The sequence below is a fragment of the Nycticebus coucang genome, chromosome 8 (genome assembly GCF_027406575.1).
Source record: "Nycticebus coucang isolate mNycCou1 chromosome 8, mNycCou1.pri, whole genome shotgun sequence".
Taxonomy (NCBI): domain Eukaryota; kingdom Metazoa; phylum Chordata; class Mammalia; order Primates; family Lorisidae; genus Nycticebus; species Nycticebus coucang.
The window spans coordinates 94436171-94460954 of NC_069787.1; the positions used below are offsets into that span (position 1 = coordinate 94436171).

Sequence of the window (24784 nt, forward strand, 5' to 3'; positions counted from 1 at the left end):
CGTCACCTGTACCAAGTCTCAAAAATTTTCCAAAGATCTACCTATCCTTGTATAAGGTAACAATCACCCACATGGTACACAGTACACATTTGGGTGTGTGACACTAAATTGAAAAAGTCTCATCACATAAAACATTTTAAAGTATGGGTGTTTTTGGTTTTTAAGATATTTTCTCCCCTTTAGATTTGACAAGAGAAGTGATTACACACCTGCAAGAAACATTTCAAAAGAACGTCTTAAAGATAAAAACCAAACAAGTCACAAGAAAGTTTTAAAATTAGGGCTTTTTTTTTTTTTTTTTTTTTGCAGTTTTTGGCCAGGGCTGGGTTTGAACCCACCACCTCCGGCATATGGGGCTGGTGCCCTACTCCTTTGAGCCACAGGCGCTGCCCTAAAATTAGTACTATTTTTAAAAGTGGGATGAAACTAGTACTATTTAATGAAGAGGAGCTGTTACTGCGGATCCAATAAGTACACATACTTAGGTGATTCCCAATCAAGGTACTAATTTAGACTAAGCAGAACTGCATCTATTTTCATGCAACATCGCTTAAATCACTGAAGTGACTTCTTTCTTCAACTGGAAAATACCTTTTCTTCTACACAGTCCTAAGATTTCAACACCATCTATTACTTACACAATCTCTAAGAATACCGCATTAAAAGAAATCTACCCAAAGCATAACAGGACTTCAACGGCGATCGGTGATAAAGTCTCCGATAAATGCAAAAGGTAAAATGGAGTTGGAAAGAGTTTCTTTCCCATTTCAACTCCGACAACCACGCGCGCTTCGCCCGCCCGGCCCGGAGCCCCCGCCCTGCCCAGCGCTGCAGGGAGAGAGGAAGAGCCAGGGACCGCGGGCGGGCGGCTTAGGCTCCACAAGGCCGGTCGGGCGGGGGAAGGGGCACAGGAGGCGAGGCAACTGGGCGCGCTTCCGGGGACTACGCGGGCGGGGCAGCTGCCTCGGGGCGCGGGGCTCCCGGCAGGGCCAAGAGTCAGGACCCGGGACCCGGCGGCCAGCCGGGAGCAGCAGGTGGGGCGCGGCCGCCGCTGGGCGGCGGGCGGGTGGCCGGAAGAGTGCCGGGCGGGCGGGCGGGCCGGGGCACCGTGGCGCTTGAAGAGAACACTCCCGCTCACCTCAAGCGACGACTCCGACTCCAGCCTCTTCCTCCCAAGTACGCTCGTCCGCCAGTCCCAAGCTTGAAGACGAGAGCCGGTAGCTGAAGGGGCAACCTCAGACTAACCAAAGAACCGACGGAGGACCGCAGGCGGCGGGCGGGGAGCGCGAGCGAGCGAGGGCGGGCGGCGGCAGGAGGGCGGGGAGCGACGTGCGCGCCCCCGAGCGCCCAGCGGGCTCGAGCCAGCCACAGTCGCGGCCCCGCGCACGCGCGCGCACTCACAGCTCAACCACGATTGCCCAGGAGGGCGTCCACGCCCTAACAGCACGACGCTTAACCAATCATTGCAGCCGCGTGGAGCATCACGGGAACTCTGGGCTATAAAAGACCTGGTTGCTATTTTATACTCTTGGAGTCACTCATCCATTAAGTGAACAGGGTGGGGCTTGATGCGCGTGCGCGGTCTTAATACTCCTCCCTAAACTGCCAACTCTTCGCGCAAGCGAGGTAAGAGCTCCCTGTCTGGGTTTACGCGTGCGCACTAACGAGGCTGGCCCGGAAGACCACACGCCTGCGTGGTGGAGACTACGGTGACGACACCGGGTAGGCCGTGGGCCAGTCATGGCGGAACCCTGGTCTGGGCAGTCTTTGCAAGCTTTGCTGGCCACGCTGTTGGGCGCTCTGGGCGCTCTAGGCAGCGAGTTCTTGCGGGAGTGGGAGGCGCAGGATATGCGCGTAACCCTCTTCAAATTGCTGCTGCTGTGGTTGGTGCTAAGTCTCCTGGGCATCCAGCTGGCGTGGGGGTTCTACGGGAACACGGTAACCGGGTTGTATCACCGCCCAGGTGAGGCTCCCTACGAACCTCCGTGGGCTAGCCACCCCCACATCCCCCAAGAGCCTCATCAGAACTTGGTGTTGTACCCTGACCCATGCCACCATATCATTTTATACCAGAATCCCCACCAGTCTACCCATCATAATGTAACTGCTCCTCAAAACCCTCACCAGACAATACCACTAGTCCTTAGGACCCTCACTACACTGTCCATCAAACAATGCCAGCGGCCCCCTAACCTGACCTAGGCTAATAACCTGCTCAGATTCTTAACCGCAGCCTGCTGCAGCTCTGGATGTGTTCCTGCCTCCAGGTCTGGGCAGTCAGAATGGATCCACACCTGATGGCTCCACGCATTTCCCTTCATGGTGAGTACATCTGTCCCTACCTCAGCCCCATGCTTGGCTGTCCAAGGACACTGTGGTGGTGATGGGAAGGGGAGTTCTAAGGATACAGGACACTGGCTAATGGGCTTTGCAGCAAGCTTCAAGGCTACACATAGAGGTCAGGCTTCAAATTGGAGTGTCGCCAGTGTCTGGGCAGTCCATTAGCTACCTGTGGGGTAGGGAGTAGTATCGTCATAATTTCAAAGAAATTAAGTGGCAGGTCGTTTGGATTCCACTCCAGGCAAACCCCTCCGTTGAGAAGGCATGAATTTGGGGGCTGGGCATGGTGGTTCAGGCCTGTATCCTAGCACTCTGGGAGGCCAAGGCAGGGAGTTTGCCTGAGCTCTTGGGTTTGAGATCTATCTGACCAGATTGAGACCTCGTCTCAGCTGGGCATTGTGGCAGGTGCCTGTAGTCTCAGCTACTTGGGAGGCTGAGGCAAGAGAATGGCTTGGGCCCTAGAGTTTGAGGTTGCTGTGAACTATGATGGCATAGCACTCTACCAAGGGTGCCAAATGAGACTGTCTCCAAAAAAAAACAGGCAGGAACTTCTGTCCCTAGCACAATATCTGACCTTATGAGAATCAGCCTCCTCATCTCTAAAAATGTGAACTCACTAATTAGGGCATTCATTCAGCTAATCTCTGAGCTCCTGCCACATGGCAGGGTCCCAGAGAACATGAACAATCTAGGCCTTACTCACAGGGGGAGCCAGAGATTGATAAGGGGAAGGTAGCAGTATGGGTGGTCAGGGAAGGCTTCACCCAAGAAACCTAAGTTGAGATCAAAGACCATGGTGGCATAGTATACCAGACAAATGGAATGGATAGAGCAAGATCAAGGAGCAAGGACAAGGGTGACATATTTGAAGAATAGATAAAGCTGTGATGCTTGAGCTTGAGCATGAGAGCATGTTGGTCCCAGGGAGCCAGTGAAGTACTGACTCAGCAGGGCTGGCTGTGGTGTGACCTAATTTGCCTTTATAAATACCTGCTTCATGGCAAGTAGATAAAAGGATCCAAGAAAGCTAGAGACCAGTTAGAAAGGCCGCCATGCCCAGGTTTCTATCTTAGCCACCAATGGAAGGATCGCAGTGCCCTAAGGTGGGGAACCAGGGGAAGATTGTGTCTACAGGGAAGGTGGTAGGCCCAGCGTGGACTGTCAGAGATTAGCAGAGACATCTAGTTTACAATGTGGCCTTACTGAGCCTAGCTCAGCCCCCAAGGGCTGGGGAGAACCAATCTTAGGGATTGTTCTGCTGTCCATGGGATAACCCCTCTCTTTTCTGTCTCCATCATTTTCAGGGAAATGGCAGCAAACGAACCTTTCAAAACCCACAGAGAATAAAGGAAGGAAGCAGAAGGATCGCCAAGGCCATCACTGGGTTTGCTGAATTCAACACTGGGTTTTGCGGCTACCCAGACCCCAAGAACTACTGTGGGAGCTCAGGGTTGGGGACAAGGAGTACTCCAGTGCTTGGAGGGCTAGGCCACCACTGCCCTTAGCCTTGCCACCTCAACAGCCCTAGGCGCTGGGAGAATGAATTTGCCTTTACCCTTATGTGCGTGCCTTGAGGAAGGTAGTTGTGCTCCTCCTCACTTAGCTCAGGAGAAGCCTCTGGATTAGGGAGGCCAATAGTCCATTTTTTGTCTTTGGTTTTTTCCTGTCCCTTTTTCCTATCCCCCAGGATGTGATCCCATGAAGATTTGTCCCTCTAAGAGGAAGCCTGAGGTTTATCAGCTCTGGGATGTTCATGGGAAGTCTGTTCTCCACTAAGTTTTGTGCTTCCTGAATTTCTTTGGTTTTGATTTGTTGCCAAGGAGCCAGGAAATCCTGGCCTGGGCCAGGCCTTATACTCTATGGCTACTTAGCTGACGATTCACATCTAAGGCAGGGTGCCCTACTGGCCTCCTCTAGACAGAGGCACCAAACACCATCTGCCTAGCCCAGCCAGAGCTCTCCAGGCGTTAGCCAAGCAAAGGAAATTGTCATTTCCCAACTGTCCTACTACTATTCCTCTCAGTCCTTCTTAGGAGTAAGCAGGGTGCCTAAAAGAGGCAGAGCCCACCAGCTTAGCCCTTGGGGTGGCCTCCATTACTTAATTACCCATGGGATCTTGTGTTTGTATCTTGCCCTCTACTAAGGAGGTACTAAGCAGTTAGTGCAAAATGGTCCCATCATGCCCCACAGCCTCATTTCCTATCTGGACCTGATACAAAGAGGAGTCCCATCCTAAGCCTATATGCTCAGTTCCTTCCCACTAGCACCATCTGAGCCTATGGGAACCCTCAACAGTAAAATCAGGCTTGGCAAGCCCTGCCGCCTTTACAATGTGAGTTCCAAAGGTATAGGTGGCAAATGCCCAAGCAGAACACCAGTTCCTGAAAGCCTTGTGTCCCTTGATCTGCCTTCTTCCCTGATTGCTATACTTCTGTCTCCCTCTGCTGGGCCATCAGCTACCTTAGTGTCCTGGTGCATACCTCCTTTCTGTTGGATATCACATTTCCAGCTGGCTGCCTTTGCTTAGGTTGTCTTTCTGGCAGAGATACACTGGCACATGTTCCCACTGCAGACATGTCTTCTATCTGGCCAGTGATGGTCTTTGCAGCCCCAGGCCCACCCACAAACAGAATCAGGGTACATTTCACCCCATGCTTAACTGAGGACATGGCTTATTAAACATGGAAATTCATCAGCTATGTGGTTATTTAGACAAGACAAGGACGTGCATGCATAGGGCAACTGGAGAAGGAACATTCTGGAAGCTGTTGCCCCTCAGGACACAGATACAACTTGCAGAGATAGAGGTGAAGCTGCTACCTAGAGGAGCAGTGATGGGGTATCTAATCCACATTAGTTCTTAAAGACCTGACCCCTCGGGCGGCGCCTGTGGCTCAGTCGGTAAGGCGCCAGCCCCATATACCGAGGGTGGCGGGTTCAAACCCGGCCCCAGCTGAACTGCAACCAAAAAATAGCTGGGCGTTGTGGCGGGCACCTGTAGTCCCAGCTACTCGGGAGGCTGAGGCAAGAGAATTGCTTAAGCCCAGGAGTTGGAGGTTGCTGTGAGCTGTGTGATGCCATGGCACTCTACCAAGGGGCCATAAAGTGAGACTGTCTCTACAAAAAAAAAGACCTGACCCCTCTCAAGGGGAACCTATTCCAAGCCTGTTTTGGAGGCCAGAAAGGCATGTGTTGGGTTGACACCTCAAGAGCCATGTGGACAAAGAAAAATGATGCTAGGCCGGGTCTGGTGGCTCACGCCTATAATCCTAGCACCCTGGGAGGCCAAGGCAAGTGGAATGCCCTGAGCTCAGAGATTCAAGACCAGCATGAGCCAGAGTTGAGACCCCATCTCTACCAAAAAAAAAAAAAAAAAGCCGGGTGTTCTGGCAGGCACCTGTAGTCCCAGCTACTTGGGAGGCTGAGGCAAGAGAATCGCTTAAGCCTAGGAGGTGGAGGTTGCTGTGAGCTATGACTCCACGGTTCTCTACTGAAGGCCACAAAGTGAGATCTGTGTCAATAAAAAAAAGAAAAAAATAAAAACTTCAAAGTAAGAAGATAGAAAGCCAATTGAAAGCAAAATTAAAAAAATAAAAATAAAGGAAAATGATGCTAGCGACTGGCAAATAAGAAAATTTAATATTTTTTCAAGACACAGGAGTCCAACAATGGGTCCCAGGGGTGAAGGTCAGCCCACAGTAAGGGAAGTCCAGGAGGAAGCCCGGCATGCCCTACAGCAGCCGTGGGGCTCAAAATAGGTGATGAGCCTGCCATGATTTCCTTCTGGGCAGCGGGCTAGGCCTACTTGGGAATGAGAATAAGTCCATATTCCCCCAGCCATCACTGAGGTTACACACAGGCACAGGAACCTTAATTGAACCATCTGTTGAGTCAGGAATTATTCCTTCTCTGGGAGAAGCAGTAGTTAGCATTCATAAGAGGCAAACTGGAGAAGGTAGCCTAAACCCACTCACCCCATGGTAATAACCCTTTGCAATGTGAGAAACCATGGTGATGTAGCTTGGGCAGGTTTTGTGGGGTTTTTTTGTTTTTTTTTTTTGAGACAGAGCCTCAAGCTGTTGCCCTGGATAGAGTGCCATGGCATCATAGCTCACAGCAACCTCCAGGTCCTAGGCTCAAGCGATTCTCCTGCCTCTGCCTCCCAAGTAGCTGGGACTACAGGTGCCCACCACAATGCCTGGCTATTTTTTTTGTTGCAGCCGTTGTCGTTTGGTGGGCCCGGGCTGGATTCGAACCTGCCAGCTCAGGTGTATGTGGCTGGCGCTTGAGCCACAGGGGGCCAGCCGTTTGGGCAGGTTTTAATCCTCCCCACAAAGGTGAGCCTTTGCTTGAGGATCAGCACCTAGCAGACTGAATGAGATGGCAGAACCAGTGTTTCTCATCTGCCCTCCAGCAGGGAAGAGTAGGGTTAGTGGGACTGTGGGCTGAAATAGGACACCTAGGCCTGGTACCATGGCTCACACATACAATCCTAGCACTCTGGGAGGCTGGCCTAGGAGGATCCATTGAACTCAGGAGACCCTGTCTCTACTAAAATAGAAAAAATTAGCCAGACATGGTGGTGCATGTGTATAGTCCCATCTACTAGGGAGGCTGCAGCAGGAGGATCACTTGAGGTTGCTATGAACTGAGCTGACACCATGGCACTCTAGCCTGGGCAACAGAGTGAGACCGTCTCAAAAAAAAGTTGCAGGCTGGCACCTGTAGCTCAGTGGTTAGGGTGCTAGCCATGTGCTCCAGGGCTGGTGGGTTCGAACCACTAAACAAAAAAAAATAGCCCGGGGGCGGCGCCATATGCCAAAGGTGGCGGGTTCAAACCCAGCCCCGGCCAAACTGCAACAACAACAAAAAAAAATAGCCAGGCGTTGTGGCAGGCGCCTATAGTCCCAGCTACTCGAGAGGCTGAGGCAAGAGAATCGCGTAAGCCCAAGAGTTAGAGGTTGCTGTGCGCCATGTGATGCCACGGCACTCTACCAAGGGCGGTACAGTGAGACTCTGTCTCTACAAAAAAAAAAAAATAGCCTGGTGTTGCAGCAGGCACCTGTAGTCCCAGCTACTAGGGAAGCTGAGGCAAGAGAATCGCTTGAGCCCAATAGTTTGAGGTTGCTATGAGCAATGATGCCGTGGCACTCTACCAAAGGGGACAAAGTGAGACTCTTACAAAAAGAAAAGTTGGAGCGGCAGGGGTTGGGGGTGTTGAGTGGGAAGAATAGGTAGTATGGGCCCCTCAGCCAGAGCCAGTGGCTATTCTAGCTATCCACCCCAGTGAATTCTACCTTAGCTTCCTGACTAACCCCTTATAGGATGCCCTCCAGGGCAAGATTCCTGCAGGGGAGAGCCCTGCCCTGTGCCATCTTATTTTAGGATATAGTAGTTTGTGGGTACAAAGGGCATCTTGCTGACCACAACCATCTGCTGCTTCCGCCGCACCTCTACTAGCAGCTGTGTCCCTGGCCGACTGTACTCATAGGGTACGTAACCCATTGCCACATTCTTCTTCAGGCAGGGTGAGGGGCAGCCACTAGTCACAGTACCTGTCCAGGCATAGGCCATGTGTTAGTACTGCCCTGTCAGCCCAAAGCCCCCACCCTTCTGGGGAAGAGACAAACACTCCCTACCTGTGGTGTACCTACCAATCACAGCACCCTCCATGCTCAGGATGGGACTGTGCTCTCGCATCGGGGCCCCCTCACACACCAGCCCCACACGCCTCCGCTGCACTTTGCCCTTCAGCTGGGGAATGATAGCTTTGGCTCCAGGGAAGTCCATAGCAGCTCGGCGGCGCTTCCCTGAAATATGACACATCAGACATAGCCACAGCTCGTAAAAGCCCTAGTAATAGGTGTTCCTAGCTACAAGGACCCCAAGTGACATCTATCCAGCATAAAGTTTCCTTCACTTGGGCTACTCCAAGCTCTATTCCTCCCATGCACTACATTTAATTGTCAATCACCTCCAAGCCCCTAGAAGCCATTCTGCCCACCTGCCAAGGGTCTTCAGTTCCTAAGCTGCAAAGCCACAGGGGCACCTTCAAGGAATGGAGGTTCAGGAAGGCCGAGTCACTTACTCCAGGACAACCTTAGGAGCAGTCATGGGCTGGCTAATCTCATTAAAGGTCACTCCAACCTCCAGAACCCCATCCTTGAGTGCTAGCCCAGCTCACCCAATGTCCAACTGAGACTGCCCTCCACAGGTGTAGTGTGTTCATCAATGTCCTTCCCATACAGGCAGAGGCCTGCCTCTAGGCGCAGGCTGTCCCTGGCCGCCAGCCCTGCCAGCTTCACCTCCGGGTTTTCCAGGAGAGCTGTTGCCAGGTGAATTACCCCAACTGCTGGCACGGAGATCTGCATGGGATACCAGAAAGCAGGTGGGCAGTTGTCCCCCAAGTCTTGTGCCCTGTACCACCCTACATCCACTTAACACACCTCCACACCATCTTCTCCTGTGTAGCCACAGCGGGTCACACGGCAGCCGGACACGCCAAACACCTCCATCACAGCGCTGGTCATGAAGGGCAGTTTCTTCAGGTCATCTGCCACGCCGGCCTGTAGCACCTGCGCTGCAGTGGGTCCTAGGCCCAGGGAGCCAGTGACCAGGCATCCAGGTCCCAGTACCCCTCAAAGCTAGATTACAGCCCTTACTCAGGGACCAGAACAAGCCTTGAGCAAGTCTTACACTGCAAGTAGAAGACAATGCCCTTGTCCCTAGCCTTGTGGTAGGTAGTAGGAAGGCAAGATACCAAACTTAGAATGATGGCACACAAATATCACATCATCCAAATCTTGGTATGACCTTTGTGCTAAGCAGTTGATAAAGCCAGAAAGGAAAGATTAGCTCCAACCCCAGCCCCGCTCTCTCACCTTGCAGGGCTAGCAGGGCATTGTCCACCACTTCCAGGGCCACATCACTGCCCCTGTTCTGAAGCTCCTTGACCTTTTCCTGAAAAAAATGAAATACCACATCAGCCTCTGGGACCACTTACTGAGCACCTACCATGAAATAGATATGGCAGAACTGGGTAATAAGATAATGGATTGGATAAGAAGGACTTTGATGCCCAAAAGGAGAGCAAGGAAATTAAATGTCTTTTCTGTGAAAGTAAAATGAAAAAAAAAAAAAAAAGATAATGGATTGGGCAGGGCGGCGCCTGTGGCTCAGTCGGTAAGGCGCCGGCCCCATATACCGAGGGTGGTGGGTTCAAACCCGGCCTCGGCTGAACTGCAACCAAAAAATAGCTGGGTGCTGTGGCGGGCGCCTGTAGTCCCAGCTACTCGGGAGGCTGAGGCAAGAGAATCGCTTAAGCCCAGGAGTTGGAGGTTGCTGTGAGCTGTGTGAGGCCACGGCACTCTACCAAGGGCCATAAAGTGAGACTCTGTCTCTACAAAAAAAAAAAAAAAAAAAAAAAAGATAATGGATTGGGGGTGGCGCCTGTGGCTCAAGGAGTAGGGCGCCAGTCCCATATGCCAGAGGTGGCGGGTTCAAACCCAGCCCCAGCCAAAAACCACAAAAAAATAAAAAAAATAAAAAAGATAATGGATTGGTTCCTATCTTTCAAGGACACAGAGTAAGTGGTAGGGATGACCCAAGCCCAGAAATGCCACCTCACCAGAAGATCCTCACTTAAAGGGCCAGGGTCAGCTTCACCTCCCCACCTCCCCTACCACCAAACCCTGGCATGCTCTAGGGAAAGCCTACCAGTCTCACAGCTGTTCATTCACTCACAAATCATTTTCTGAGTTCCTATCCATACCAAGCGTGTCCTAGACAAGGATGCTGCTCTATGAACAAGTAAGAAAAGGTGCATAGAACACAGAGGGGCTTGTACCTGCATAAGGGCCAAGTCCTTGTTACGGCAGCCAGCGTTGGACACCACATACAGGTGCCCTTCAGAAGCATTGGTCACAATCAAGTCATCTAAGATGCCTCCAGCCTCATTGGTAAACAGTGACAGTGTCCCCTAGAACCAAAATGAAGTATTTGTCTCCAGGTCAAAAGGCCAAGATCAAGAGTGAGCCTGACTTAGTATGGGACCCATTTAGCCAACACAAAACTTATGAACCTGAAAAAAAAGAAAGTGTGCACGCACACACACACACATACACAAAAGGCAGCGTCTGTGGCTCAAGGAGTAGGGTGCTGGCCCCATATGCCAGAGGTGGCAGGTTCAAACCCAGCCCCAGCCAAAAAAAAAAAAAAAAAACCTGTGAACCTTCATAATCAGCATTTTCTTTTTCTTTGTAGAGACAGAGTCTCACTGTACCACCCTCGGGTAGAGTGCCATGACATCACAGGACTCACAGCAACCTCCAGCTCTTGGGCTTCCACAATTCTCTTGCCTCAGCCTCCCGAGCAGCTGGAACTACAGGCGCCCGCCACAACGCCCGGCTATTTTTTTGTTGCAGTTTGGCCGGGGCTGGGTTTGAACCCACCATCCTTGGCATATGGGGCTGGCGCCCTACTCACTGAGCCACAGGCGCCGCCCCATGATCAGCATTTTCAAGGTGCAAGGCTGAGCCCAAGACAAGGGCATGAAAACTTCCTCATGCACTGAGCAAGTTTTCATCCCCTCCCCACCGTAAGAGTCCTCCCTAATCTAGGCGGCCTCAATATTAAGCTATGACACGTAGGACCTGCTGCTTCATGCCACCTAGACCTGAGGCAACCTCTAGGACATCCCCCAACCCCTAGGACAAAAGCTTCAAAGTTGGCTCGGCGCCTGTAGCTCAAGCAGCTAAGGCACCAGCCACATACACCAGAGCTGGCAGCTTCAAATCTAGCCCCAGCCTGCCCAACAACAATGACAACTACAACTAAAAAATAGCCAAGCATTGTAGCAGGCGCCTGTAGTCCAACTACTTGGGAGGCTGAGGCAAGAGAATTGCTTAAGTCCAGGAGTTGGAGGTTGCTGTGAGGTGTGATGCCACGGCACTCTACCCAGGGCAACAGCTTGAGGTTCTTGTCTCAAAAAAAAAAAAGCTTCCAAGTCCATCTTGATGATCCCAGTCACCCTCAGCATTCTACAACAATGCCCCCAAATTACCAGCCTTAGCCTTCCCATTGGGTAGATGCAGAACCTAGGGTTGAATAGTCACATGAATCACCGGGGTATCTTATTAAAATGAAGGTTTTGATTCAGCAGGTCTTTCTTTTCTTTTTCTTTTTTTTTGCAGTATTTGGCCAGGTCAGTATTTGAACCCACCACCACTGGCATATAGGGGCCAGCGCCCTACCCCTTTGAGCCACAGGCGCTGCCACAGCAGGTCTTTTGAATAGTGAGGGGTTAGGCAGCATAGGTCAGAGAGCAGCACAGGAATCTTGTTTTCTGACCTCCTGGCCTGATGTGGCAAAGCTGGGAGAGGTCCTAGCCTACAGCTCACCAGGTGTCTGGAAATGTCTCAGGGACTCTGTCCCCAAGACTGCAAGCATTGAGAAAATATGTCTGATTCATCTCAAGCCTAAGAGAATTCCCTAAGGGATCGACCTGTTTGCTGGCTCATGATAAGAACATTCATTGAGCAGAAACAAAAGGAGGGCCAAGCACTCTGAGAGGCCAAGGCCGGTGGACTGCTTGAGTTCGAGATCAGTGTAAGCAACAGTGAGACTCTGTACTAAAAAAAAAAACAAAAAACAACAGGGGCAGCTCCTGTGGCTCAAAGGAGTGGGGCGCCAGCCCCATATATCAGAGGTGACGGGTTCAAACCCAGCCCTGACCAAAAAATAAAAATAATTAATTAATTAATTAATTAATTAAAAAAAAAAAACCTACCAGCTCGAGCAAGACCCCAATCTCTAAAAACAGCCAGGTGGGCTCGGCACCTATAACTCAGCAACTAGGGCACCAGGCACATACACTGGAGTTGGTGGGTTCTAACCCAGCCTAGGCCTGCCAAACAACGACAACTATAACCAAAAAATAACCCAGCATTGTGGCAGGCGCCTGTAGTCCCAGCTACTAGTGAGGCTGAGGCAAAAGAATGACTTAAGCCCAAGAGTTGAAAGTTGGGTTGCTGTGAGCTGTGACACCACATCACTCTACCGTGGGTGACATAGTGAGACTCTATCTCAAAATAAATAAATAAATAAAAATAGCCAGGTGTTGTGGTAGATGCCTGTAGTCCCAGCTACTTGGGAGACTGAGGCAAGAGTATCACTTAAGGGCAGCACCTGTGGCTCAAAGGAGTGAGGCACTGGCCCCATATGCCAGAGGTTGTGGGTTCAAACCTAGCCCTGGCCAAAAACTGCAAAAAAATAAAAAAGAAAAAGAAAAAAAGAGTATCACTTAAGTGCAAGAGTTCGAGGTTGCTGTAAGGTGAGCCACAGCACCCTACCGAGGGCAACAAAATGAGACACTGTCTCAAACAAACAAACAAAAATTAGGGCTTGGTGCCAATAGCACAGTGGTTATGGCGCCAGCCACATATACCAAGGGTGGTGGGTTCGAACCTGGCCCAGACCAGCTAAACAACAATGACAACTGCAACAAAAAACATCTGAGCGTGGGCGGCACCTGTGGCTCAAAGGAGTAGGGCGCCGGCCCCATATACCGGAGGTGGTGGGTTCAAATCCAGCCCCAGCAAAAAAAAAGAAAAAAATAGCTAGGCATTGTGGAGGGTATCTGTAGTCCCAGCTACTTGGGAGGCTGAGGCAAGAGAATTGTTTAAACCCAAGAGTTTGAGGTTGCTGTGAGCTGTGATGCCATAGCACTCTACCGAGGGAGACATAAAACTCTGTTTAAAAAAAAATTAGCCTAGGGCGGCGCCTGTGGCTCAGTCGGTGGGGCGCCGGCCCCATATACGGAGGGTGGCGGGTTCAAACCCGGCCCCGGCCAAACTGCAACCAAAAAGTGGCTGGGCGTTGTGGCGGGCGCCTGTAGTCCCAGCTGCTCGGGAGGCTGAGGCAAGAGAATCCCTTAGGCCCAGGAGTTGGAGATTGCTGTGAGCTGTGTGAGGCCATGGCACTCTACTGAGGGCCATAAAGTGAGACTCTGTCTCTACCAAAAAAAAAAAAAAAATTAGCCTAGCATTATGGTGGGCATCTGTAATACTAGCTTCTTGGTAGGCTGAGGCAAATAGATCTCTTAAACCCAAGAGTTTGAGGTTGCTATGAACTATTCAGCCTTGACACTGTACCCAGTGTGACAGAGTAAGACTATCTCAAAAAAAATAATAATAAAATAAAGGAAATTAAAGAAGGGCCTACCTGGTTTGGCCTTAGTTCTGCAATGTCTCCAACTACTATACTCTCCATCAGCTTCACCCGGTCACTACCAAGTATCTTGGTCTAGGGAAGAGATCGAAAGCCTCAGGCCACTATAACAGGCATAATCTGAAAGGCCAAAACAAGGAAGCATCCTCCCTGCCATCCACAGTGCAATCTAGCCTAGGCAAAGTGACTGACCACTCTTTTTGATTCTACAGACCAGAAAGGCCCACCTTCTGATTCCCCACATCCCCTAGCACTGGGTGTGACTGGGAGAGGTCAGGGACTCAAGAAGGGGTATTAAGAAATACCCCTTTTTCCAATACCTAGCACAGTGGATGGCAGTGGGTGTCAGGCTGGAAAATCTACCGTTAAGCCATTTGGAGCAGGATAGAAAGATTAAGAAGGAGATGATCGGGTGGCGCCTGTGGCTCAAGGAGTAGGGCGCCGGTCCCATATGCCGGAGGTGGCGGGTTCAAACCCAGCCCCGGCCAAAAACTACAAAAAAAAAAAAAAAGAAGGAGATGATCAGGCAACAGTCTTAATTCATTTCCTTGGAGCCATAGTCTAAGATATCACCTAGGCCTCTAACTCTTCCGGGGAGAGCTGTCTGCAGAATCCATATCCCAGCAAAAAAAAGCCAAGGAGTGTACCACTATGACCAGGGAAGAAGACCTGATCTGGCATCCAACATGTTCCTCTGGCTTACCTGCAGCATGTGAGACACGTCAAAGAGCGAGCAGTGCTGGCGTGTATGCAGGTGAGAATCAACATGACTATCTTGGTACTGCACTGGCAGACTCCAACCTGCAAACGCCACCATTTTCCCGCCATGGGCCAGGTGGAAGTCATAGAGTGGTGTCCGGCGGAGCTTGTCCTGTAAGCATCAGGGCTTAGTGCCACCAAGGCCCTAGTCCCTGGCTACCTCCCTCCTCCACCCTCCAAAATCAGCACCAAACCCCAGCACCCTCTGTCCTACCTGTGCACAACTGAGCTGACGACCCAGGACCGAGGGAAGAGCTTGAGAGCAAATGCCCAGACGGGCCACCATGCTCACTGCCAGCTGCATCATCGCCAGCAACCAGTGCAGACGGCGCACGGAGGCCTCCACTCTGCCAGGAACGCCGGGAGATGTAGTCCAGGCTCTGCTCAGAAAGGTCTCTCTCCAGCGCTGAGGATCAGAAAAGGAGGCGGGCAGTCCCCAGGGCAGGCAGAGATTTTCAGCAGCAAGTGCAGGACTCCCGACTGCGAAGAAACAGCCTCGGGCCCTTTCTGTTGGCTATGCAGGGTGGGTCAGGCAGAACCAGAGCTGGGGGCTATACCTCCCTCTCCAGAACCGCCCTGCCTCCCCAGGGTCAAAGTTCTGGGAAGGGCTGAAAGACCTGAATCACACATTCAGGACTTCAAGAACGTAAGGTCAAATTGGGGCTGGGGAGAATGGAAAGGTCACAGGAGGGTGGAGCCAGGCTAGGAAGCAGGCTGCACTATAGAAAGCAGCACCGCGATAGCCTTACTTCACATGGGGGTCCCCAGCTTTCCCACCAGACACAGGCAGCCAACACAGTCATGCATTCCACAAGTTATTTATTGATCTTGCCACATACCAGCCCCTGTGCTGGCGACACAGCCATGAATGAAGCATGGTCCCTGCTACCCCAGGTCCTCTTCACTCACAACACACTGAGGAGCCTTGCTCCCTGAACACATGACTACAGTCATCACCCTTTCAGAAGATGATAAGTGGGGCTAAGTAAGTGACCCTGCAGGTAAAGATGCCACCTTCAAGAACTGATGGGTGAGAGCAGAGGGTAGCCACCAAAAAGTGGCTGAACTTCCTCCAAAAAACTGCTGAGCCACACACGTTCAGTTCTTCAGGTCTGAAACACATTGCAGTATTGCTTCATAATAGTCCCAGGGGACAATGCCAGGAAGAACCAGAAGGAAGCAGGATTTTCTCATTAAGAACAGCCTGCTTCATTCAAGTTGGCTTGTGATAATGAAAGACCTCAGCCTTTTAAAAGGCACTAATGAGAATCCTCACTTGGACTTACTCCCACCAAGGTTGATCTCTTTCATGCTAAGTATGACTTGGGAAGGGGCAACTAAGAGAAGGGACAGGGACATGCTTTGTGCTCTGTCACTTGGCAGACAGATTCCCGGTGTCATTCTCAAACTCCCACATTCCAGAGGCATCCGCCCAAGCCCAATGAGCAAGACTCATTTTAACATATATCAAGGAGCCAGATAGGGACTAAGGGACTCAAGCTACCCAAATCTTCAGTTTTGTTTCCTAGCAGGCCGCAGAGAGTTTAGACAGGAAATTTCTTTATGTGGGCATAAAACAAAGGGAAAGAAGACCTCTAGGGGGCGCAAAGAAAGCAATGGGGTTTCAGTTTCTTCCTCAACCTTCCTAATCTATTAGAATCCCACGGCAGCCTGTGGCTCAATGAGGTAGAGCGCCGGTCCCATATGCCAGAGGTGACGGGTTCAAGCCCAGCCCTGGCCAAAAACCACACACACACAAAAACAAATCCCACGGCACAATAATCTTCTGCGTAGATGGAGCAGGTTTTGAGGTCATCTTAGCCTAAGCATTCAGGGTGAGGAAGCAGGCAGAAGACAGGAGTATGAATGCTGGCAGGAAGGGCAAAGGGTCCCTGAGGATTCTTAGTAAGTAGAACTGGAGTGTTGTCAAGGTAGGAGAAGGAAGAACTGGGTTGCAGCCAGGTGACAGAGTCCATCCCTGCCAGGAGTTCATGCTGAAGCAACCATAGTATGCCCCCAAGAATCTTCAATCTATAAACATGGCCCAGACACAATAGGCATGTAGGCAATACTCAGAATGCTCAGGAAACACACTTCAGCCTTTGGTGGCCCAAACCAAGCCTGGGTGGGCACAGAAAGGCCATTGTCTTAGGTAGCAGCAACCATTCAAGTGTAGGAGAGCAAATTCAGGTCGTAACAGCCATCCACCTGCAACACAAAAGACCATTAGGTTTGACCTGCTCAGGGCAACATAACCTAAACAGAGGGAAGCGATCACTCACATCAAAGCGGCCGATCCTTGCAGAGGTGTGACTGGCTCGGATCATCTCTGTCAGCGCCCACATCTGCTGTACCTCGGAGGATACCCTGCTGGGGTCTGGGAGACCCTGCTCCAGAAGGAGGAGTCAGTGCCCATGGGTCTATCCCCAGCAGTGCACTTAGGGCTCCAGTGAGGCCAAGCTGGGCTAGGGGCCCTCCACTTGAGACCATAACATTCCAAGATGACTTGTGAATGTGAGTTGGGGCCTGATGTTCTGTAGGCAACCCAGCCCCATACTACAGATGCCTTAAAAGTCATAGAGCATACAAGAGGAAAATGGCACACAGTAAACGGAGGTCCAGCCCCAAATTCTTACAGAAAAGGAGCCACCTGGACCTGTGCTAGCACCAGAACAATTCACACATGGTTTTTATCCAAGGTAAGGGCTTACCTCTAGTAGGGGTACAGGTTGTTCACAGGGGACTGGGTGGGAGAGCCACTTGGGGAAGGTCATTGAGGGGCTCTGCAAAACAAAGACATACTATCCTGAACGAGGCAAAGTGGGAGAGCTTTAGGGACCAGATACAAGGTTTTTGGAGTAGAGAGAAGGACTTGACACTGGGAAAATCCTGTTCAGGTGGTCTACAGAAGCCCAGGAGGGAAGTCAGACTACCTAAGCTCTGTTATGCAGAGGGAGGTCTCAAGAACACAAGCAGCCGAAGTGGCACCTAAAAGCTCTAGCTCTGAAAAAGGCAAGTAGCTCCAAAGGTCAGGGATATAGGGACATGATCTCACCTCTCATCACAAGCTTTCACCATTCACATTCAACTAACCTCTTACCACCCTGAGTTTTACCATCCTTCCCCATCACCCACCCCACCAACCCAACTCTCGCAGCCATAGTGGGAAGCCTCCTGGGGAAAGGGCCTACCAAAAACTCTCAGATAGTCACTTACCTTTGGTCCCTGCTGATAAATCTGCAGCTCCTCCACCGTGAAAGATAGCCACAGTGGTGATGGCTGCCGAAGAATCAGGCGTAGCTCTAAAACTCTGGCCATGTCACACAGCATCTGATACACACACACATACAAGGACCCAGCAAGGACTAAACTCACTGCCCAGGAGCCTCCCAACTAGCAATGAGCCAAAATTCTGCCTCCCCAGGCCTTCAGGAAGGAAAGAACAATAGTCCCTCTGAGGAATTTGCCTGAAAGTCACAGGCCAGACCAGCCTTGCCCCTTCTTCCCTCCTGGTACACTGACCCAATCCCCAGGGCTCCTATAAGTCCTCAAGTGGGTTGCCCTGGCCATGCTGAGGCCCAGCTGACCTGGTGCTTGAACAGCGACACATACTCCTGAGCTCCCTCCTCACTGTGGGGGTCCGGCATCAGACAATAGTTTCGCAGACAGGTCACCCACTTGGCTGGTGTGTGCATTGAGGTATGCTGACGGACACGGATGCTCAAAAAGGCTGTGTAGTAATTCTTAAACATGATCTCCTGCAACTAAAGCACACATACCCCATCATGACAAATAAGACCCAGACCCAAGGCCTAAAAAGCTCATGGCACCATCTCCTCCTACCTTTGGAATCTACTCTTCTAATAAACTAACAATTTCAACAAGCATCATTGACATGCAAAGACAATTTTGCTTTCTTAGAGGGGCTCACAGTCTAAATGAGCAGACCATGCAAACAAACCACCACCACCACCAATCTTGCCATATGTCCAAGATGTTATTAGTGGCTTGGCGCCTGTAGGTCAGCAGGTATGGCACCGGCCATATACATAGGAGCTGGTAGGTTTGAAGCCCACCCGGGCCTGCCAAACAATAACAACTACAACAACAAAAAAATAGGGGCTTGGTGCCTGTGGCTCTCGCAGCTAAGGCGCCAGCCACATACACCTGAGCTGGAGGGTTTGAATCCAGCCCGGGCCTGCCAAACAACAATGACAGCTACAACCAAAAAATAGCCAGGCATTGTGATGGGTGCCTGTAGTCCCAGCTACTTGGGAGGCAGAGGCAGGAGAATCGCTTCAACCTAGGAGTTGGAGGTTGCTGTGAGCTGTGATGCCATGGCACTCTACCCAGGCCAACAGCTTGAGGTTCTGTCTCAAAAAAAAATAGGGAGGTGTTGTGGGAGGCACCTATAGTCCCAGCTACTTGGGAGACTGAGACAAGAGAATCACTTAAGCCCAAGAGGTTCAGGTTGCTGTGAGCTGTGCCGCCATAGCACTCTACCAAGGATAACATAGTGAGACTCAGTCTCAAAAATAAAAAAAAAAAGGGATGTTTTTAGAGATTAGAGCCCCAACCCTGCAGGAAGCAAAAAATACATATAAGGTCTAAATGAGAAAGACTTTTCCTTCTTTTTTTTTTTTTAATTTTGAGTCAGAGTCTCAAACTGTAGCCCTGGGTAGCGTGCTGTGGCATCACAACTCACAGCCACCTCAAACTCTTGGGCTTAAACGATTCTCCTGCCTCAGCCTCCCATGTAGCTGAGACTACAGGCACCTGCCACAATGCCCGGCAATAAGGAAGAGTTTTCTTTTTTTTTTTTTTTGTAGAGACAGAGTCTCACTGTACCGCCCTCGGGTAGAGTGCTGTGGCGTCACACGGCTCACAGCAACCTCTAACTCTTGGGCTTACACGATTCTCTTGCCTCAGCCTCCGGAGCAGCTGGGACTACAGGCGCCCGCCACAACGCCCGGCTACTTTTTTGTTGCAGTTTGGCCGGGGGCTGGGTTTGAACCCACCACCCTCAGCATATGGGGCCGGTGCCCTACTCACTGAGCCACAGGCGCCGCCCAAGGAAGAGTTTTCTAAATGACCAGGAAAGATAGGGAATGAAAAAGCATATATAAAGAAGTAGGCTGCACCTGTGCCTCAGTGAGTAGGGCGCCGGCCCCATATACTGAGGGTGGTGGGTTCAAACCTGGCCCTGGCCAAACTGCAACAAAAAAATAGATAGGCATTGTGATGGGCACCTGTAGTCCCAGCTACTCAGGAGGCTGAGGCAAGAGAATTGCCTAAGCCCAAAAGCTGGAGGTTGCTGTGAGCTGTGATGTCACAGCACTCTACTGAGGGTGACAAAGTGATACTCTGTCTCAAAAAAAAAAAAAAAAAAAAAAGAAGCACCAGAGGGTGAAAGAACCTGGTGTACTACTGGAACAGTTAAGGATTCAGCCTGGCTAAGGCAGTGTTTCTTATCATTAGATACTCATCAGAATCACCTCAAATCTACTAAGTCAAGATTTTTTTTTTCTGAGACAGAGTCTCACTTTGTCACCCTTGGTAGAGTGCTGTGGAGTCATAGCTCACAGCAACTTCAAACTCTTGGGCTCAAGTGATTCTCTTGCCTCGGCCTCCCAAGTAGCTGGGACTACAGGTGCCAGCCACAGTGCCCAGCTATTTTTAGAGATGGTGTCTCACTCTTGCTCAGGCTGGTCTCAAATCCGTGAGCTCAGACAATCTACCTACCTCGGCCTCCCAGAGTGCTAGGATTATAGCTGTGAGTCACAGCGCCCGGTATCTAAGTCAGGAATTCTAAGGTTAATCCCATTAAATTTCCCAGCTGACAGTAAAAATCATAGTGGGGAAGAACTACAGCATAAAGTGCATGGGGCAGAGAGACAGGTGGGGAACAAACACTGACACAGAATGGCTCTTAATGCCAGGCCATTAGAGGTAGGTTTTTTGTTTTTTTTATTGTTTTTTGTTGTTGTTGCTGTTGTTGTTCTTTACTTAGAGGTAGATTTTCTTTTCTTTCTTTTCTATTTTGAGACTCTTGTTTTCCAAGCTAGACTGTGGCAATGTCATCCTAGCTCACTGAGCCTTGAACTCCTGGGCTCAAGGGATTCTCCTGCCGTAGCCTCCTGAGTAGCTGGAACAACAAACATGCATTACCACACCTGTATAATTTTTTTTTCTTTTTGTAAAGATGAGGTCTATGTTGCTCAGGCTAGTAAAGGTGTGTTTTGTCCCTTGTGCTGAGGTCATGCAGTCTCCAGTCACTGCCAGCTGAAGGGGAAGTGCAACTAGACATTGGAGACTGGAGGGAGTCATTGGGAGGATCCTAAGGACGTACCTGACCTCTGACAAGGTCTGTTGGAATGGGGGTAAATCATTGTCTAATGATCCACAGCTAGTGCCAGGGACAAACTGACCCTTTACCTCTGTTTGCTACACTGTATTTCCAGCACTACCTAGTCTACTCTCTGGCACTTCCGTGCCAGCATTGTCCTGGATGTGGGCAAGAGACGTCGAAGAGAATAGGACAAGACGTTCTATTCTTGGAAATATCTATTAACTTAAGGAATAAACAAATGAATGATTAACTAATTTGCAAAGACAAGAGACACTACAGAGGCTTTCCTTCTAGAAGAGTAAATGCCTGGAAAACGACCGAGGTCTACCCTGCCCAGGAACTGCAGTCGTGCCCACGGGGCTTGCTCACCTGGAAGGGAGCGACGCTGGGAAAGCTGACATCTATAACCAGCACACCAGGCCGTCCGTGGGAGGTCCGCACGTCACCCACCTGCAGGGCTATGGTACCTTTCACATGGCAGGGCACCGACACCCGAGACATGATGCCACCAGCCGCGACCTGGCACAACCGCAACTTGGGGCCCAAACCGCAGTCCTTCCCAGCACCCCAACGCCGAGACTCATGAACTACAATTCCCATGAGGCCCTGCGTTGTGTCAGCCCAACCAATCACCGATTAACAGAGTAGGCCAGGAGTCGGAAGTGCCTGCGGAAGTTCTCCCTCAGCCAATAACCGCCCAAGCTTTAGAGCCCAGCCCAGGCCGGGCCGCGCCCAGCAACTGTCGCGTTTTGTTGTAAGCCAGCTCTACTGGTTGGTCTCAGAAGCCTTGGCCTCCCTGGGTTTGTGCTGTTGTGGACGTGCTCTTAGAGCAGTAAAACCACAAACGCAAATGACCGTAGTGACTAGCTGACATGAACCGCAAAAATAAATATCAGTAATTTTTGTTTATATCAGTAATTTTTAAAAAGAGGCAAAGGAGGCTAGGCGCCCTTAGAGTGGTTACAGTGCAGCCACAGACACCGAGGCTGGGGCGTTCAAACCCGGCACAGGCCAGCTAAACAACAATGACAAATGGAACAGAAAAATAGCCCAGCGGTTCGGCACCCCTAGCACAGTGGCTACGGCGCCAGCCACATGCACCAACGTTGGCGAGTTCGAACCTGGCCTGGTCCAGCTAAACAACAATGATAACTACAACAAAAAATAGCGGGGTGTTGTGGCCAGCGCCTGTAGTCCCAGATATTCGGGAGGCTGAGGCAAGAGAATCACTTAAGCCCAATAGTTTGGGGGAGCGCCTATGGCTCAGTGAGTAGGGGCCCGCCCCATACACCGAGGGTGGTGGGTTCAAACCCAGCCCAGGCCAAACTGCAACAAAAAATAGCCAGGCCTTGTGGCGGGCGCCTGTAGTCCCAGCTACTCGGGAGGCTGAGGCAGGAGGATCACCTAAGCCCAAGAGCTGGAGGTTGCTGTGAGCTGTAATGCCACAGCACTCTACTGAGGGTGACAAAGTGAGACTCTGTCTCAAAAAAAAAAAAAGAAGTCTCACTTCACCAGGGCTAGCTATTATTGAAGGATTTACCATTTAATGAAAAAATTACACAGCCTTTTACCAAAGAGCACCTACTACAAAAAGAATGGCAGGGGCGGTGCCTGTGGCTCAGTGAGCAGGGCGCCGGCCCCATATACCGAGGGTGGCGGGTTCAAACCTGGCCCCGGCCAAACTGCAACCAAAAATAGCTGGGCGTTGTGGCGGGCGCCTGTAGTCCCAGCTACTCGGGAGGCTGAGGCAAGAGAATCACTTAAGCCCAGGACTTGGAGGTTGCTGTGAGCTGTGTGAGGCCACGGCACTCTACCAAGGGCCATAAAGTGAGACTGTCTCTACAAAAAAAAGAATGGCAGGAAAAAAAAAGCCCAATAGTTTGAGGTTGCTGTGAGCTGTGACAGCCATAGCACTCTACTGAGGGTGACATAGTGAGACTATGTCCAAAAAAAATAGGTTGGTGCCTGTGGCTCAGTGAGTAGGACGCTGGCTCCATATGCCGAGGGTGGTGGGTTCAAATCCAGCCCCGGCCAAACTGCCACAAAAAATAGCCAGGTGTTGTGGCAGGCGCCTGTAGTCCCAGCTGCTTGGGAGGGTGAGGCAAGAGAATTGCGTAAGCCCAAGAGTTAGAGGTTGCTGTGAGCCTTGTGACGTCATGGCACTCTACCTGAGGGCGGTGCAGTGAGACTGTTCTCTACAAAAAAAAAAATAGTGGGACGTTTTGGCAGGCACGTGTAGTTCCAGCTACTTAGGAGGCTGAGGCAAGATCACTTGAGCCCAAGAGTTTGAGATTGCTGTGAGCTATTATGCAACAGCACTCTACCAGGGGAGACAAAGTGAGACAAAAAGAAGTGAGGGAGGGAAGGAGGAAGGAAGGACCTCTTGCAACAGTTTTTCTTTTTTTTTTGCCTTCTTCTTTTTTTTTTTTTTTTTAAGAGACAGAGTCTCACTTTATCACCCTGGGTAGAGTGTAGTGGCGTCACAGCTCACAGCAACCTCCAACTCCTGGGCTTAGGCAATTCTCTTGCCTCAGCCTCCTGAGTAGCTGGGACTACAGGCGCCCGCCACAATGCCCAGCTATTTTTTTGTTGCAGTTCGGCCAGGGCCGGGTTTGAACCCGCCACCCTCTGTATATGGGGCTGGTGCCCTACCCACTGAACCACAGGCGCCCTCCAACACAGTTTTTCTTTTTTTTTTTTTTGAGACAGAACCTCAAGTTGTCGCCCTGGGTAGAGTACTGTGGTATCACAGCTCACAGCAACCTCCAACTCCTGGGCTCAAGCGATTCTCCTGCCTCTGCCTCCCAAGTAGCTGGGACTACAGGCATCCACCACAGCTCCTGGCTATTTTTTTGGTTGCAGCTGTCATTGTTGTTTGGCCGGCCAGGGCTGCATTTGAACCCACCAACTCAGGTGTATGGGGCTGGCACCTTAGCCACTTGAGCCACAGGCGCCAAGCCCAGTTTTCATTTTTTTTCTTTTCAATTTATTTCTCTATTTTTCTTTTTTCTTTCTTTTTTTTTTTTTTTTTTTTGGCGGGGGCTAGGTTTGAACTCACCACCTCCGGTATATGGGGCCGGTGCCCTACTCCTTTGAGCCACAGACACCACCCTTCTTTTTTTTTTTTTGTAGAGACAGAGTCTCACTATGTCGCCCTGGGTAGAGTGCTATGGCGTCTCAGCTCACAGCAACCTCCAACTCCTGGGCTTAAGCGATTCTCTTGCCTCAGCCTCCCGAGTAGCTGGGACTACAGGTGCCTGCCACAACACCGGGCTATTTTTTGGTTGTAGTTTGGCCAGGGCCGGGTTTGAACCCGCCACCCTCGGTATATGGGGCCGGCGCCTTACCGACTGAGCCACAGGTGCCACCCTATTTCTCTATTTTTCTTTTCTTTTTTTTTTTTTTGTAGAGACAGAGTCTCACTTTATGGCCCTCGGTAGAGTGCCATGGCATCACACAGCTCACGGCAACCTCCAACTCCTGGGCTTAAGCAATTCTCTTGCCTCGGCCTCCCCAGTAGCTGGGACTACAGGCACCCGCCACAACGCCCAGCTATTTTTTGGTTGCAGTTCAGCCGGCGCTGGGTTTGAACCCACCACCCTCGGTATATGGGGCCGGTGCCTTACCGACTGAGCCACAGGTGCTGCCCTATTTCTCTATTTTTCTTTCTTTTCTTTTTCAGACAAAATCTCACTTTATTGCCCACAGTGAAGTGCTGTCATGTCACAGCTCACAGCAACCTCCAGCTCTTGGGGTTAGGCAATTCTCTGGCCTCAGCCGCCTGAGTAGCTGGGACTACAGGCGCCCACCACAACACCAGCTATTTTTTGTTGCAGTTTGGCTGGGGCTGGGTTTGAACCCCCACCCTTGGTATATGGGGCCAGCGCCCTACCCTCTGAGCCACAGACACCACCCAAGAGAGTGGTATTTTATTTTATTATTTTTTATTTATTTATTTATTTTTGCAGTTTTTGGTTTGGGCCAGGTTGAACCTGCCACCTCTGGTATATGGGGCCCGTGCCATACTCTTTGAGCCACAGATGCCACCCCCAGTTTTTCATTTTTAGTAGAGACAGTGGTCTCACTCTTGCTCAGGCAATCCACCTGCCT

General features: G+C 50.8%; 4 protein-coding genes across 10 annotated transcripts in view; 1 reads left to right on the forward strand and 3 right to left on the reverse strand.

Moving 5' to 3' along the window:
* The window catches only part of RHOA (ras homolog family member A), a 52039-nt gene extending 50745 nt beyond the window's left edge, over positions 1–1294 (reverse strand). Inside the window, exon 1 of the mRNA XM_053599870.1 lies at positions 1139–1294. The gene's annotated coding sequence lies outside the window, so the exon portion shown is untranslated. The remainder of the gene's footprint in view (positions 1–1138) is intronic.
* Positions 1295–1535: 241 nt separating this feature from the next.
* TCTA (T cell leukemia translocation altered) lies at positions 1536–5032 on the forward strand. Its single transcript, XM_053599871.1, has 3 exons — positions 1536–1963; positions 2268–2322; positions 3645–5032. The coding sequence occupies exons 1-3, from the start codon at positions 1741–1743 to the stop codon at positions 3685–3687; spliced, it is 321 nt and encodes a 106-aa protein (XP_053455846.1). The 5' UTR covers positions 1536–1740; the 3' UTR covers positions 3688–5032.
* A 925-nt stretch (positions 5033–5957) lies between these two features.
* Positions 5958–14665, reverse strand: AMT (aminomethyltransferase). 4 transcript variants are annotated; one of them, XR_008381745.1, is made up of 10 exons: positions 14540–14665; positions 14270–14437; positions 13561–13641; positions 10187–10318; positions 9222–9300; positions 8787–8932; positions 8525–8705; positions 8345–8439; positions 7995–8150; positions 7758–7895 (listed from the first exon to the last, which is right to left on the reverse strand). XR_008381745.1 is itself a non-coding variant. In XM_053599863.1 (9 exons), exons 1-9 carry the CDS (start codon positions 14630–14632, stop codon positions 7717–7719), a joined length of 1215 nt encoding a protein of 404 aa, XP_053455838.1. In that variant the 5' UTR covers positions 14633–14665; the 3' UTR covers positions 5958–7716. The 4 variants fall into 4 exon arrangements, 3 of the variants coding, with proteins under 3 accessions (XP_053455838.1, XP_053455839.1, XP_053455840.1); XM_053599863.1 differs by lacking the exon at positions 8345–8439 and having other exon boundaries at positions 5958–7895; XM_053599865.1 differs by lacking the exon at positions 7758–7895 and having other exon boundaries at positions 8016–8150; positions 8345–8389.
* A 1727-nt stretch (positions 14666–16392) lies between these two features.
* On the reverse strand, positions 16393–21283 carry NICN1 (nicolin 1, tubulin polyglutamylase complex subunit). 4 transcript variants are annotated; one of them, XM_053599867.1, is made up of 6 exons: positions 21044–21283; positions 17913–18089; positions 17542–17604; positions 17037–17108; positions 16608–16712; positions 16393–16533 (listed from the first exon to the last, which is right to left on the reverse strand). In XM_053599867.1, exons 1-6 carry the CDS (start codon positions 21272–21274, stop codon positions 16492–16494), a joined length of 690 nt encoding a protein of 229 aa, XP_053455842.1. In that variant the 5' UTR covers positions 21275–21283; the 3' UTR covers positions 16393–16491. The 4 variants fall into 4 exon arrangements, with proteins under 4 accessions (XP_053455842.1, XP_053455841.1, XP_053455844.1 ...); XM_053599866.1 differs by having other exon boundaries at positions 17542–17655; positions 21044–21277; XM_053599869.1 differs by lacking the exon at positions 17542–17604 and having other exon boundaries at positions 21044–21280.
* Positions 21284–24784: the final 3501 nt, after the last annotated feature.